The 13,353-nt window shown below is 43.6% G+C and overlaps 1 protein-coding gene across 2 annotated transcripts in view; it reads left to right on the top strand.

Moving 5' to 3' along the window:
- The window catches only part of GPC6 (glypican 6), an 853,410-nt gene extending 840,715 nt beyond the window's left edge, over positions 1–12,695 (top strand). For both annotated transcript variants that reach the window (XM_066621046.1, XM_066621047.1), the window contains 3 exons: positions 960–1,096; positions 6,523–6,698; positions 9,969–12,695. In XM_066621046.1, the coding sequence (XP_066477143.1) occupies positions 960–1,096; positions 6,523–6,698; positions 9,969–10,171 (516 nt within the window). In that variant the 3' untranslated portion in view covers positions 10,172–12,695. The remainder of the gene's footprint in view (positions 1–959; positions 1,097–6,522; positions 6,699–9,968) is intronic.
- The last annotated feature ends 658 nt before the right edge of the window (positions 12,696–13,353 follow it).

Below are 13,353 nucleotides of genomic sequence, written 5' to 3' on the forward strand. Positions count from 1 at the left end.
TTACAACCAAGAACAAATCTGCTCCATCTTCCACATGACAGCCCCTCAGCGATCTATGGATAGTTATCACATCCTCCCTTCACCATCTTTTCTCCAGACTAAATGTGCCCAACTCCATCGATCTGTTTTCATAGGAAGTGTATATATAGATACTCCTGATTTTTTTTCCTACCCAAATGCAAAATTTTATATTTATCCCTGTTGAAGTGCATTTTGTTTGCATATGCCTAGGTGTCCATTCTGGCAAGATAATCTTGGATCCTGCTCTTGTCTTCTGGGATAGTCTTGAGATTAGCTGGTCACCTTTTTAGCCTGGGTAGGGATGTTTTACTTCTTGCCTGATTGGTGATTGGTGGGGAGATTTTTTGTCTATCCAGACTGTCCTAAAGTGCAGTGTCCTTTTTAGCCCAGGCAGCCACAGTTGGCCAGTATAGTGCCGAACAGGGAGTGAGATGCTGGCTGGTGACCCCTTTGGCTTAACTTGCAAAGTCTATCTCAAAGGCTGTCAGGCTAGCGGTAGGTGGAACAATTTGGCTTCCTTGACCCCCTTTCTAGGCTTGACACTGAAAGGCTGGGAGAGTCAGGATGGTGATGCTCAAGGGGGAAGCAACAGCAGTGTGTTGTCTCCTCCATGCATAGTACATTGACCAGAATGTTCATTTGAATAACACGTGTATCTTTTGCTTTTCCACATTAACAATCACCCATTCGCATATATTGCAGAGAAGACTTGCAAAGATGATTGAAGCCTTATATGAAAATACCCACAGTTTTGGCCTTAATGAGTTTTGCTCACTAAACTGCTCTGGATCTTTTTTTAGTAGATATTCATCTTCAGTTCCTTCATTGTCACCGCCATCAGAGGAATGGTATTAACCATTTTGTTTTTTTAATACAACCTCTACCAATCTACCTTTTTAACCAGAACTTCTTCCTGTGTGTTTTGTTTTTTTAATCAGGTAACAGACATCAAAGAAAAACTGAAACTTTCCAAAAAGTTCTGGTCAACATTACCATACACCATTTGCAAAGAAGATCGTGTGACAGCTGGCCTGTCAAATGAGGAGGACTGCTGGAATGGTCATACCAAAGCGAAGTAAGGAAGGCAACTGATATGTCTGTTGAAACCATATAGTATTCATCAATTCTCATTTTCTGAAGCCTGCCTTTGAAGGATTATGAATGCGTATAGGAAAAATGGCATGTTGGTCCAATCATCTTTTGAGTTTCTGTCCACATGCATTTTGTGAACTAAACAACCAGGTGACACAATCCCACTGGATTCCTACAGCTGTCCTTACAAAGTACAGTTTCAAAAACTTGTCCTCTGATTAGAGAATTTGCTGTGGGACCTTATGGCACAATTCTATGGGTGCAATATGCTGTTGCCCTGTCTTTGCTGCTAGTCTGCAGCCTGTTAATGATGATGCAGCAGCCGGGATGCCCCACGCTGCCAGCAGCAGGGCATGGATCACCTGCTGGCAAGGGTTAAAATGGTGGTGGGGTGGATCAGGGCAGGAATTCGGCCAGGCCAGGGGCAGTTCAGGGAGGAGGATTCATGCACACTGAGAGCCTATCTCTCTTTCCTTGCCTGGAACCACCCCCGAGTCTCCTTGGACTTATGCCAGCTAAACAGCTGGTATAGGTGTGAGAAGATCCATTTGAATGCAGGCAATCTACAGGGCAGTCTATGGGGAGATAAATAAAAAACATTCTTTCTTACCTCTCCTGAGCCATCTGGTTTCCCCCACCCTATAGCAGTATGTACTCCTTCAGTGGGGGGCTGCATTGTCTGCACTTATGGCGGATATGTTTGGGTTGTGTGTGTGATATAGCACAGCTGTAGGTAACTTAAGAAAAGAGTCAGATTTCTCCAGTTCAGGTTCTGTACCCATATAATTTTTAAAAGACGTATAGATGGTTGACATGATCCAACAAGCTATCATTTGTTGGATCATGAAAATGTTAGGAAGGACTGCTGAACTTGCATGCCCCCTGCCAGTAGCATGGCCTGCCTTGTCAGGTTGTCCAAACTGAGGCTGCGCCTTGACAGTGTTCCTGCTTTGGCCATGTGCCCGAAGATGGTAAAAGTGGGAAATCACTGACTTACAGAGAGCTAGACACACACTCACAGTAGGTAAGAACTTGCATGCTCCCTTCTTTCCTTCATCTTTCATCCTCTTCTCAGCACAGAGCTCTGGTGGAAGACTATAGGTAAGTTACCGTTTAACAGTATTAACCTGGAAGCTGTTGTTTAACCACAGTTTACAAGCCAGGATTTGAAACCAAGATCAAATCCTGGTTTCGTACATGATTTGTAAACTACAGTTAAACCACAGCTCCGACCCTGCCCAGCCCTACCCCATTTCTTTCCCTTTCCACTCCCTCCCCACCCTCCTCCACCCCTGCATCAGACTTACCTTTCTGGCAGGCTTGTGACAACCAATGGCATGTGCAGGAAGGCTCTAGCCTTCCTGTCATGCATTGGCTAGAAACACTAGTGCTTTTGGTACTTTTGCAACAGTACACGCTGATGGAACGTGTGTTCTGCTGGCATATCATTCAGTTAGGATTGGGCTGTGATATCCTCCCCTTGAATTCAAGCATTCAAGACAACTTGCATTCAAGGAATGCATCCTCCCCTTGCATTCAAGACAACTAAAAACCAATTAAAGTAGCAAAAATAATTAATTTCACAATCTATGAAACAGTTGATTAATTTGATTGCACAACTTGCAATCAAAATTAATCAACAGTTTATCTAAGAGCAGTAGTGGCAGAAAACAATCCAAACATAACAAGCCAGCTGACATCATAGAGTTGCATAAACAAATGCATTTTCAGGAGGTGGCAAAAATATATCACAACAGAAGTTAGACAGATGTCCCAGAAAAAGAAATTCCATAACCTGTATGCTGCCCCGGACTAGACTCTATCCTACATTCCTGCCATATGTACACCATAGATGTACAGTGCAATCCTATGAATGTGTTCAGTGGGACCTACTCCCTAGTAAGTATGTTTTGGATTATAGCATGGCACTGGTTTAATCATTCCCTTTTGCCCAAGAAACCATGGTAATTGTAGTCTCACCAAACTACAATTCCAAGGATTCATAGAAGATAAGTGGTTTAAAACTGGTATATGTAGTGTAGATATGCCCCAAATCTTCCTATTCTATATTATATTCTTCAGCATGTGGTAGCTCAGTCATAACACTGGTTCTGAGAAAGGAAGCTGATACCCTTTTGAAGAAGTCAAGATGTCAAGATCACTTATGGTTATTAAAATCCCCCTTTGTCTTACAATTGCCACTGCTAATTAAGAGGAGGCCAGGCAGAGTTAATTCTAGGCTACCAATTAGCAGATAGCACACAGAAGGACTGCTCTTTCTAGATCCTTTTGAAAGGCAGCTATTGATGCCTTATTAGCAGGTCATCTAAGAGCAAGGAGTTGATAGGGGTGGGTGGGAGTACGTGTTTAATTCAGATGGAACACTAATGAACAAATCAAAATCTGAACATAGCAATTTCTGAACCTTTTGGCCTTTTGGAAAATACATAGCAGGTCTATATCTCTCACTAATCCTGCTCGGAAAACATTCTGTGGAAACAATTTCCCCCAAAAAGTACTTTTTTAATGAGAAGCACTTGAAAAGAATCAGGTTCTCAGAGATGGATGCAACTTTAGAAATGATTGCCTGATCCCCTTGGCGAGATGACTTTGTGCTGTAAGACGTGATGTGAAATTATGAGAAGTTGTCAACAGCCAATTATTGAAGCCCTTGAAGTAAGCCTAACCCCTGCACAACTGCTTTGTTGTGCATGCCTAGTAGCCCTGGGTAAGGAGGCAAATCCTCTTCTGTTTCAGACATCTGTAAGTTCAAGTTCATTGGGTACTAGATAGTGATGAGAGTCGGATTATGTTTTCCACTGAGATGCAGGTGCAGATCTCCCTGGTTGGAAGATACAGTGATACCATGTGTAGCTGTGGGATTGTTCTCAGCTAAGTGGGAACCTTGCATCAGAGATGGGCATTCGTTTACAGAATGAATGGAAACTGAACCAAACTACTATACCGGTGGCAGCAATTTTTAAGGGCTTGCCATTTTTTTTCCTTTTTTTAAACCTACATTGCCTTGGGATAACACTGCATTTCAGAGAAGTATGTCATTAAAATGGCACCCACCAGAAGCCCCTGACAGAGGTGGTGGCAAAAACAACTATAAAAGACTTCTTTAATTTAAAAAATGAATATTAATTTGGGGGGGGGGGGTCCCAGAATAAATTGAGACCCTCTGAATAGATCCCAAAGCCAGTGTAACAGGGTGTGACTGGGCCAAATTAAAGGCAACAGAAGTTCTGAAAACAAATAAGGCTTCAAAGCAAATGTTTTTACATACACACTGTTAGCAGAGGTGAAGGAATTAAGTAATCTCGCACACAGCAAAACAAACGTTTGTTAATTAAATGCTTTACTTGTTCAGTGAGAACTGCAGTTATTGCTATGCAGAAAACAAAAGGACAGGAAAAGTCAAACCAGGTCTAGGAGAGCAACCCATAAGTGGTTAAACCAGTGGTTCCCAAACTGCAAGTCATGGCTCCCCAGAGAGCCATGGAAACCAGCCAGGGGAGCCGTGGAATCCTCATGAAATATCCACTGCCCTACGCAGTGTATAGGATTGTAGCCCTCATGGGAAGCCACAGCCAATGGCCCAGTAGGCCAAGGGAGCTGCCAGTCAAAAAAGTTTGGGAACTACTGGTTTAAACAAACAAATTCCCTTACTGGTGGAGGCAGACATTGGCATCCACACCCATTGTGATTATATATGTGACTAGCTTGCATGCTGTCACTCTTCCAACACACCCTTACCTCACACACCCTTATACCTCTTAACAGCACACAGATATCTGGGCAGTAATAGTATGAGCAGAGAAGAGTCAACAGAGATTCTTGTGTACCTGTACATTTTACCCTGAAAATTCCAGCCATCACTGCATTAGCAATAGGAGCCTTGTGTTTGCCCCATACTGCAAAAACAGCATTCTTTGAAGAAAGTGCTAGATGGAGACACAGAATCCTGTTATTCTAGTCTTTTCAGGACAACTTCTCATATTACCTTTACTGTGGAAGCTGCTGTAGTATAACTCCTTGTGCCACCTCATGAGGTCAGCGGTCCAAGATCACATGGGAGATGAGGTCCTCCCCATGCCAGCATTGCCTGTCCTGGAAACTGAGGAAGAACCACAGTATGGGCGCCTTCCTTGACATGGAACTTCTGATAGTCACATCAGGGCTCATGAAGGAGTTGCATTGCTGCAGCTCTCATACCAGTGACAGGACCATTGGATCCTTGACAACTGTGTCCCCAGTCAAACGTGGTGTCCCAGTATTTGACATTTGCATACCTTCTTTTTGCATCTTGTACATTTGTGTCCCAATATATGTATTTTTATATTAGATGTATTTTTTAAAAGCAAAGGTAGGGTTAGGGCTAGAATAAGAGGTTTTGCATATATAACATGGGGTTTGTTTCCTAGTTGTAGTTTGTTTTTTGCCCAATTAGAGTGGAATGCAAATGAAAGGGACATTAAAACACACATGCACGCACACACACAGATGGGAATGTCCAGGGGTGCCAATGACCAGGACACATTTAACCAGGACAGAATTGTCCAGGATACAAATACCCTTGTATGACCACAAATGTAATGCAAGAAGAGTGAATGATTTCACATTGGCTCATATCTCAATACATACCAATGAAGCACTTGACAACATGTTGCAGGAACATCCTTGTAATTTTATAGTAACATCAATATTTTCTGTACTAGGAGGTGGGAAAGTAATCTGGATAATTAAGATTTTATACCTTGCTATTGGCTTTTTACTATGTGTTGTTGAGGGGTGGCTTGCTAAAGATGTCAGAAAAGTTTAACATTTAACTCCAAACAGGCAAGGGTTAGGGTGGGAGCTGAACTGTTTGAACACTTCGAGCTGTCAAACAGGAAGTCAAATGGAGCAGCAACTTGTCACCATTGATGTTTGAAACAGCAAACCGATTTCCAGTATTGGAAATACCTAGATGTTGTCTTCAAATTATAAGATAGTCATGGAAATTGTGTTAAAGAGTCATCTAAATATTCATAGGTATAAAGGGTAGCGGCCTTGGATGGAAGAACAAAATTTGTATTTTCATGAATTTGAATCTTCATGGATTTGAAACTGTAGGTTTCTGTAGGAACTGTAAGCTCACTTGTCAACTAATTTGCTTTTTCTGGAAAACATTACCAGGTTACCAGTTGACTTAATTTTATAAAAATCAGAAGCTTTAATATGCATCACTTAGCGGAATGAATGAGTGATTACGTTTACAGCAAATGTAGAATATGGATAAATTGTTATGAATATGTAGAATATGGATAAATGTAGAATGGATAAATTGTTCTTTCATGACTTGTTTTGGAAAACAATTATACATCTTCATAATGGTATAACTCAGTTCTTCATTTTGATGCATAGATACCTACCAGAGATCATGAATGATGGACTTACCAACCAGATCAACAATCCTGAAGTTGATGTGGACATCACCAGGCCTGACACCTACATACGGCAACAAATCATGGCTCTGAGAGTCATGACTAACAAGCTCAAGAACGCATACAATGGAAATGATGTGAACTTTCAGGACACAAGTAAGACATCACATCCTTCCAACAAACTTTATTTGCTCTGTTGCAATGTTGCTTTGAGCTATGAAAATGCTTGTTCTGTGATATTCATTGTTGAGATAACCAGCTCTGATCCTGCAATGTCATTTGGTCTGTTTTGGATCATTTGGGTCTATGATGGTCCTTTTTAGATGTTCTAGAAGCTTCATGTGAACAGTTAAGTAATGTTGTTCACTGTTTTGTTCTTGTGCCTTTCCTAAGTCACAGATCATGGGTATGAGTCAGACAAATGAATTTTTAATTCATTTCAATGAGAGAGAAGTAAGCGTTTGTTAATTTTCCCACTGAAATAAATAGGACTGAAATTCCCATGTTATCTTTGTGCAGTTGGAGCCATTGTATCATGGCTTCTTCTTACACTGTGTAATATCCTAAGCCTTGTGGGAGACGTTCACACTATATTTCCATCATCCCCCCTGCCAGGGTTGCCCCTTACAGAAGCTGGTTTCTGACAATACCCAAGGGGTTTTGCAATACCCCTTACAGAAGCTGGTTTCTGACAATACCCAAGGGGTTTTGCAATACCCAAGGGGTATTGCTGTACCAAGGGGTACAGCAGCAGCTCCCTTTCACTCAAAATAGCAGTAACAACCAGTGGTGGTCCTGTGCTTCTGGAACCCCTGGGCCATCCCTGTAAATGCTGCCTCACCAGACCATGCAAAGCTTCTAAGATCTTAAAATGTCACTTCTGGCTTTCCCTGAAAAGCTGGAAGTGATGTTTTAAGGCCCTTATAAGCAATTGCAGAAAAGGCCACAGTGCGGCCCTGGAGCACAGCAAAATGCTGCTTCCTGCCTGAAAAACAGCACTTACAGTTTTCACAAAAAAACAGCAAAAACAGCCTTGAAAAAAAGAAAAATAATGGCAGCGGGGGTGGGTTTGCGGCACTGCCCCCCTGTGGGATTTTGCTCGTGCATTTGTCCCGCTGATTCCCCCAGGGACTCCAGTGCTTAGAAGGCATTCTGAGGGTTGGAGAGGTCGCATATGGCCGGCCCTCAGAATGCCTCAGGATGGTGAAGCAGAAGGCTTGGGTGGCCCTTGGGCAACACAGATGGGAGACAGTCCCTCAGCCATGCCACTCAGGAGCACTTGCACCCACCAAACCCCTCCCCAGCTACACCTGTGGCAACAACCCCAAGTAGCTCTATAAGGTCCTAATCCTGACCTGTGCACACCGGCTCAGCGCCACTGAGCAGTGTCACAAACGTGCCATCAGGCCCGCCAGAGATACGTTCCACCCAGCCAACACAGGCACAGGCTCAGCGCAAGCCCATGCTGAGCCAGTGCTGGGCGGAGGATGGATGACCGCTGCCCAGAGCCTGGCTGAGCACTGGGCAGTAGAGAGATAGGTGGGGGCATGGGGGGAGATGGGGGAAGGCATTCTGGGGTGGGGGGAGGGTGGGGAGAAGGTGAAGCGAGGAGGGAACAGGATGAGGGGGAAGGCCCCACAGAGCTCAGTTCCACGTCGGGCCTCTTGACCTGATACAGGACTCCATTACTCTGTGCCATCTAAATGACCGATCCGAAGTTGAGTAGTCTCATTGTGGGGCGTTCTACCTTATGTGAAGGAAAGGGACAAAAGTCCCCTTCCCCCAAGAAGCCGGTGGCGGCTGCCTGGTGCATTCAGGATGCTGTGGCAGCCATTTTGGCATTGTATTAGCACAGCGTGCCAAGCAGTTCAGGTTTGGGCTATAAGTGTGCTTTCAAAAATCAGACATAAACAAACATCTTTTTTACTTCCTCATAAGCCACCTGGCTACCAATAGGTTTCCTCAGACATACACAAGCTATTTAGCTGTTGTAAGTCTAAGGAGAATCCAGGAAAAGGGGCCATAGGATCCTGGCATGCAGGCATGGTGTTGAGATCCACTTCTTCCTGCCTTCAAACCAACCTGTCTGTCCTGCTCCATACCCCAATCCTTCCCCAGACTGCCCACAACCAGCTAGCCCCCATCAACAGCCTTAGGGCAATCAGTGTGGCCCATCATGACATTGGGTTCTGCTCTCTTGGGGGGTCATGCACTGGGGCAGTGGGCGGATCTCCCACTCCTGCAGCCAGCATCTGGCAGCCTGGGAGGACAGCATGGCAAGTGGAGTGTGGACTTGCTTGCTGTCCCCTGGGACTGTCTGGCCTGAAATGAGCCTCCCAGAAGTAATTGGCGGTGATGTTATATTACTACCGACTATTTCACCGCCAAAGTATTTGCCATACTTTGCATGCAGCACCACAAGCGTCTAACTCATTGTGGCTGCAGGTGCCATAGCTGCCTGGTGTGTCAGGGTTCCCGCTGGTCCTGAGGCTGACTCTGCACCCCATTTGAACCGGCATGGCCTGGGTGAGCCATTGGCACACGCATGGGGTCTCCAACCATTTGCACCAGCAGTCTTGCAATACATGACAGTGACAATGCTGCACCAGGATTTGCAGCAACATTTTGCAAGATCCACCACCATAAAACCAAGATTGGATTGGGCCGCCCAGTTCATGATGTCATAGGGTCATCGGATTGAATGGTTTATGACTACCAGAGCCCCTTCCCCTGTCTCTTGACCTAGTCAGGTGGGCTGGAGTGACCAACCAGCTGACATATGCCTGTCTCTACAGGACAGTTGAAGGAAATCCAATAAATAAGATGAACAATCCATATAATGCTAATCAGGGATGCCATGTGGCCTTCTGTAATTATGCTGAATTCAAAAAAGAGGTCTACAGAAGGATATCTCAGCAGTGTTTAGGATTCTGAGATATCACAGAAACCTCTGGGGAGATACAAATCTCACAAGATAGAGGAAAATAAGGGGAAAATAGGGATTTTACCAGCAAAGTTTAGCCCCAGTCAGAAACCTTGTATATATTGTATTGGCAACCTTCAGTCTCGAAAGACTATGGTATCGCGCTCTGAAAGGTGGTTCTGGCACAGCATCTAGTGTGGCTGAAAAGCCCCAGTCAGAAACCAAGCTGACATATTTTGTATGGGTTTTGCTGTTTTCAAACCTTTTCAAAGGGACCCCCATGTTCAGCACATTACAGAAATCAAAACAGGGTGTTATATCATGACACGTCTAACTGTGGCTAAGTTATCTGTATCCAGAAGAAGCCATAACTGGCACACTAGCTGGTCAAAGGCATCTTGTATCACTGAGACTAGTGGGAGCCTATCCCAAGGTAGGACCAGATCTAACTGCCATCTGATGCTATCTTTCCTGCTTTTTCCTTCCCGCCATGCTCCCCACAGGTGACGAAACCAGTGGTTCAGGAAGCGGAAGTGGCTGCACTGATGACATTTGTCCGACAGAGTTTGAGTTCATCACCACGGAAGCGCCGCTGGTTGACTCCGACAGAAGGGAAGTGGACTCTTCTGCAAGCTGTTCCAGCCAATCAGCACTGGCATGGTTCATAGTTTGCCTTGCCATTCTACTGCAAAGACAATGCAGATAATCCTGGCTCTGGTCAGAGACAATGGTCTTTTAGCTATTGAAATATAAAACAAAAACAGCCAACGGTTCTCCTTTTCTTATGCTTTTGGACTATGGACCACACCACAAAAACACTTAACCGTTTTCTACGAGAAGTGAGCAGCACTGCAACCTGCTCCCCCTTGTGCTTTCCCAAAGAGCATCAGGTGCCAGACTGGATGGTTTCCTGTTCCTTTCAGAGAGCCAGGAAGACAGTGTCCGCTCCTCAGAGGTCTCTTCCACCAATTTTTATTACAAGAGACTTTTCAGAGCTTCATTTACTTTTATGCTTCAGGAAGATGGGGGGGGGGGAGGGTTCCTAGGTGTGTTTTTTCTTTTTTCTTTTTTTACAAAGAAAAAGAGAAGCTGTTCAAAATCAGGATTAAACCCAAGTCCCAACAAAAAAGCAACTTTAAAAACATATGTAGTTATAATCTAAGAAAGAGGCAAGACCGCCTTTCTGGGTTGCTCTTCTATAGCCCTTCAGGTCACCAAAATGATCCATGAGGATCCATGTCACCATGAGAGAATATCTCTGAGTTTTGCTTTCTTCTTGTGACACAGAAACAAGTATATGCTTTGCATTCCAATATGTTCAGAACAAAAACAGGAAAACTTCTTGTAATAGAGTAACACGATTCCTTGCAAAATGCTCACCTTGTTTCGCCCAGTCCTTATTTGAATTGTAGCACCCTTCGTCTGATTGGCTTAAGTTTTCTCCAACATGTGTAATTGATACAGGGGTCCATCTGGTTGCCCATCACCGCCAGATGTGTAGAGAAGTCTCAACACTTCCTGTAAAAATTGTATCTCAAGGGTTTGGACACACACAAAATTAATCTCTTATGATATAATCTCTTTTCTTTAGCTGCAGGTTTGGCATCAAGTAGAAAGTTTCTGCTACTGCATTCATTACCTAACCCAAATGGCAGTTCTCAAAGAAACTGATAACAGCAAATTGGATCGATATGTTAGTTTTGCATAGAAACGGCATCCTTCGTATCTATTAGTTTCTGTATCAGAAGGGTACTCTGTTGCTAAAATGTTGACACAAATATATATATATAGTACTGACATGGAAAATTTCTTTCACTTTTTTAGCCTTAGTATGATCATCTATTTTTATATATATAAATAGATATATATATAAATCACAGATTTTAACTTCTTAATTACAAGCTCAGGGTTGACACATCTTTGTAAGGAAAAAAAATGTTTTGTCAACCAGCTTTTATTTTTGTTGTGCGGCTTGGGAAAAGGAATCCTTTGGTGGCTGGCAAGCGCAAGAATCAAAGAGAACTCTTCTGCATTTTCAGTTGTCTCTTTCTTTATGGCATTGCAAAGGAGTGGTGCTGCTTGTCCCCTTCTGTCTGCACATTTGTGTGAGTGTGTGCAATACTTACAAGGAAATACATGAAACAGTGTGACTTTGTAAAGACAATTGTACTCATATGCTTTTTTTTTCTTCTTCAAAAAGTCCATTTTAACTGTGTACATGGATGATATTACAACGACCAGTATACTCAGTATACATTTGGATAGCATAATCTGAAGCAAAAGACTGCTTAAAATCCAGGATTCTGATACTGATCCTATAGAGCATCAGTGTAAATCTCCTTCCCTTTGCCATGCTGCTCCTATCAATGGTGTATCTAAGGTATGGCAGGTAGGGCATATGCCCTGGTGCAACTTGAAGGGGGGCGCCATTGAGCAACAGCTTCCTGCCTGACTCTCAGTTTCTGCTGTGCCTCTGCAAACCTCTAAGCACAGAGCTATACACAAGGGGCTGCTGAGCACCTGAAGAAGCCAAAAGTTGGCCAGGGAGCTGCTGGAGAAGGAAGGAATGGGGGACATTAGCCACATTGTGAAGCTGCAGCTACCCTCCTCCAAACCTGGAAGTGATGTCATGACATCACGGCACCAGGCAGCACTGCCCCTGGTGCTCATACAGTGTTGCTATCATTCACAACAACTGCCCTTATGCCTTGCCTTGAAGCAGCTACTGGCTGATTGTTTGCCAGGCCCCAGCATGTGGTATTACACCTACTTCTGCAACGAATACCCAATAGTCATGGGAAGGAAGGGGAACTGAGCCGAAGATGGACTCTGCAGAATGAGGCACTGGAGGGCCTTGACTTGCTGTAAATTTCTAGCATGGATAGGGTTGTCAACCCCCCAGGATTGACCTAGAGTCTTCAGCAATCAGCATCAATCTCCAGGTGATGACTGAAAGTGATTCTGAAGTTTTTCAAATGGCTTCCAGGAATTTTTGACATTACATCATGTTGGGGGGGGGGGAGTCATATACAGGTATAGCTTCAGTCAGAGTTGGCAATCCTAGCACGGGGGAAACGTGACAAGGGAGAGTAGCTTAGTACAGATGTCCTTTGCAGTAGTGCAGCTAGAAGAGGGCAAAACTGTAAGTAAGTGCAGGCTCTTGACCACAAATGTACGCAGCTCCTTCCACTCACCCTCGAGCCATTCAGACAGCAACAGCTGCATGTTGTTATGGTCAAGAGCAACATGCTTTTACCATAGCAACATGCAGCTGTTGCTCTCTGAATGGCTCCAAGGACGAGTGGGAACAACTGCTTACATTCATGGCCAAGAGCCTGCACTTACTTACAATTTTGCGCCCCTCTAGCTACGTTACTGGTCCTATGCATTTTACTCTCCATAGTGCAGAGAAACCATGATCAAAGCCTAGATAAACATGAGTAACCAGACATAAACCTGATCCTTCCTACCTAAGCTGGCCTAATTGAAAAGGGCTTCTGTGGGGTTGTTGGCTATCAATATAACCAACAAATGACACCTCTAACAAACAACGAAAAAGGTAGTAAAATTCTTTAAAGAAAGCCACTTGCATTGCAGCTGAATGCACTGATAGTGTAAATTGTACATTTCACAAAATTATTTCCTAGTCTAATTATAATTAGCTATCGATTTAGTAATGAAAATAGTAAGCTCACAGCACAAATGTATAAAGGACACTTAAGCACCTTTGCCCCACCCCTTCAATGAACCTGATATATAGCTAATAACAATATGCTCAGTCAAATAAAAAATCAAAATATAGAGGTTTTGATTTTCAAAAAGATAATTTTTAAAAACATTTATTCATCCCTAGCTTGGTAGAAGGACACTGCTGATTTTTTACATATA

This window comes from Tiliqua scincoides, chromosome 3 (genome assembly GCF_035046505.1).
Source record: "Tiliqua scincoides isolate rTilSci1 chromosome 3, rTilSci1.hap2, whole genome shotgun sequence".
Taxonomy (NCBI): domain Eukaryota; kingdom Metazoa; phylum Chordata; class Lepidosauria; order Squamata; family Scincidae; genus Tiliqua; species Tiliqua scincoides.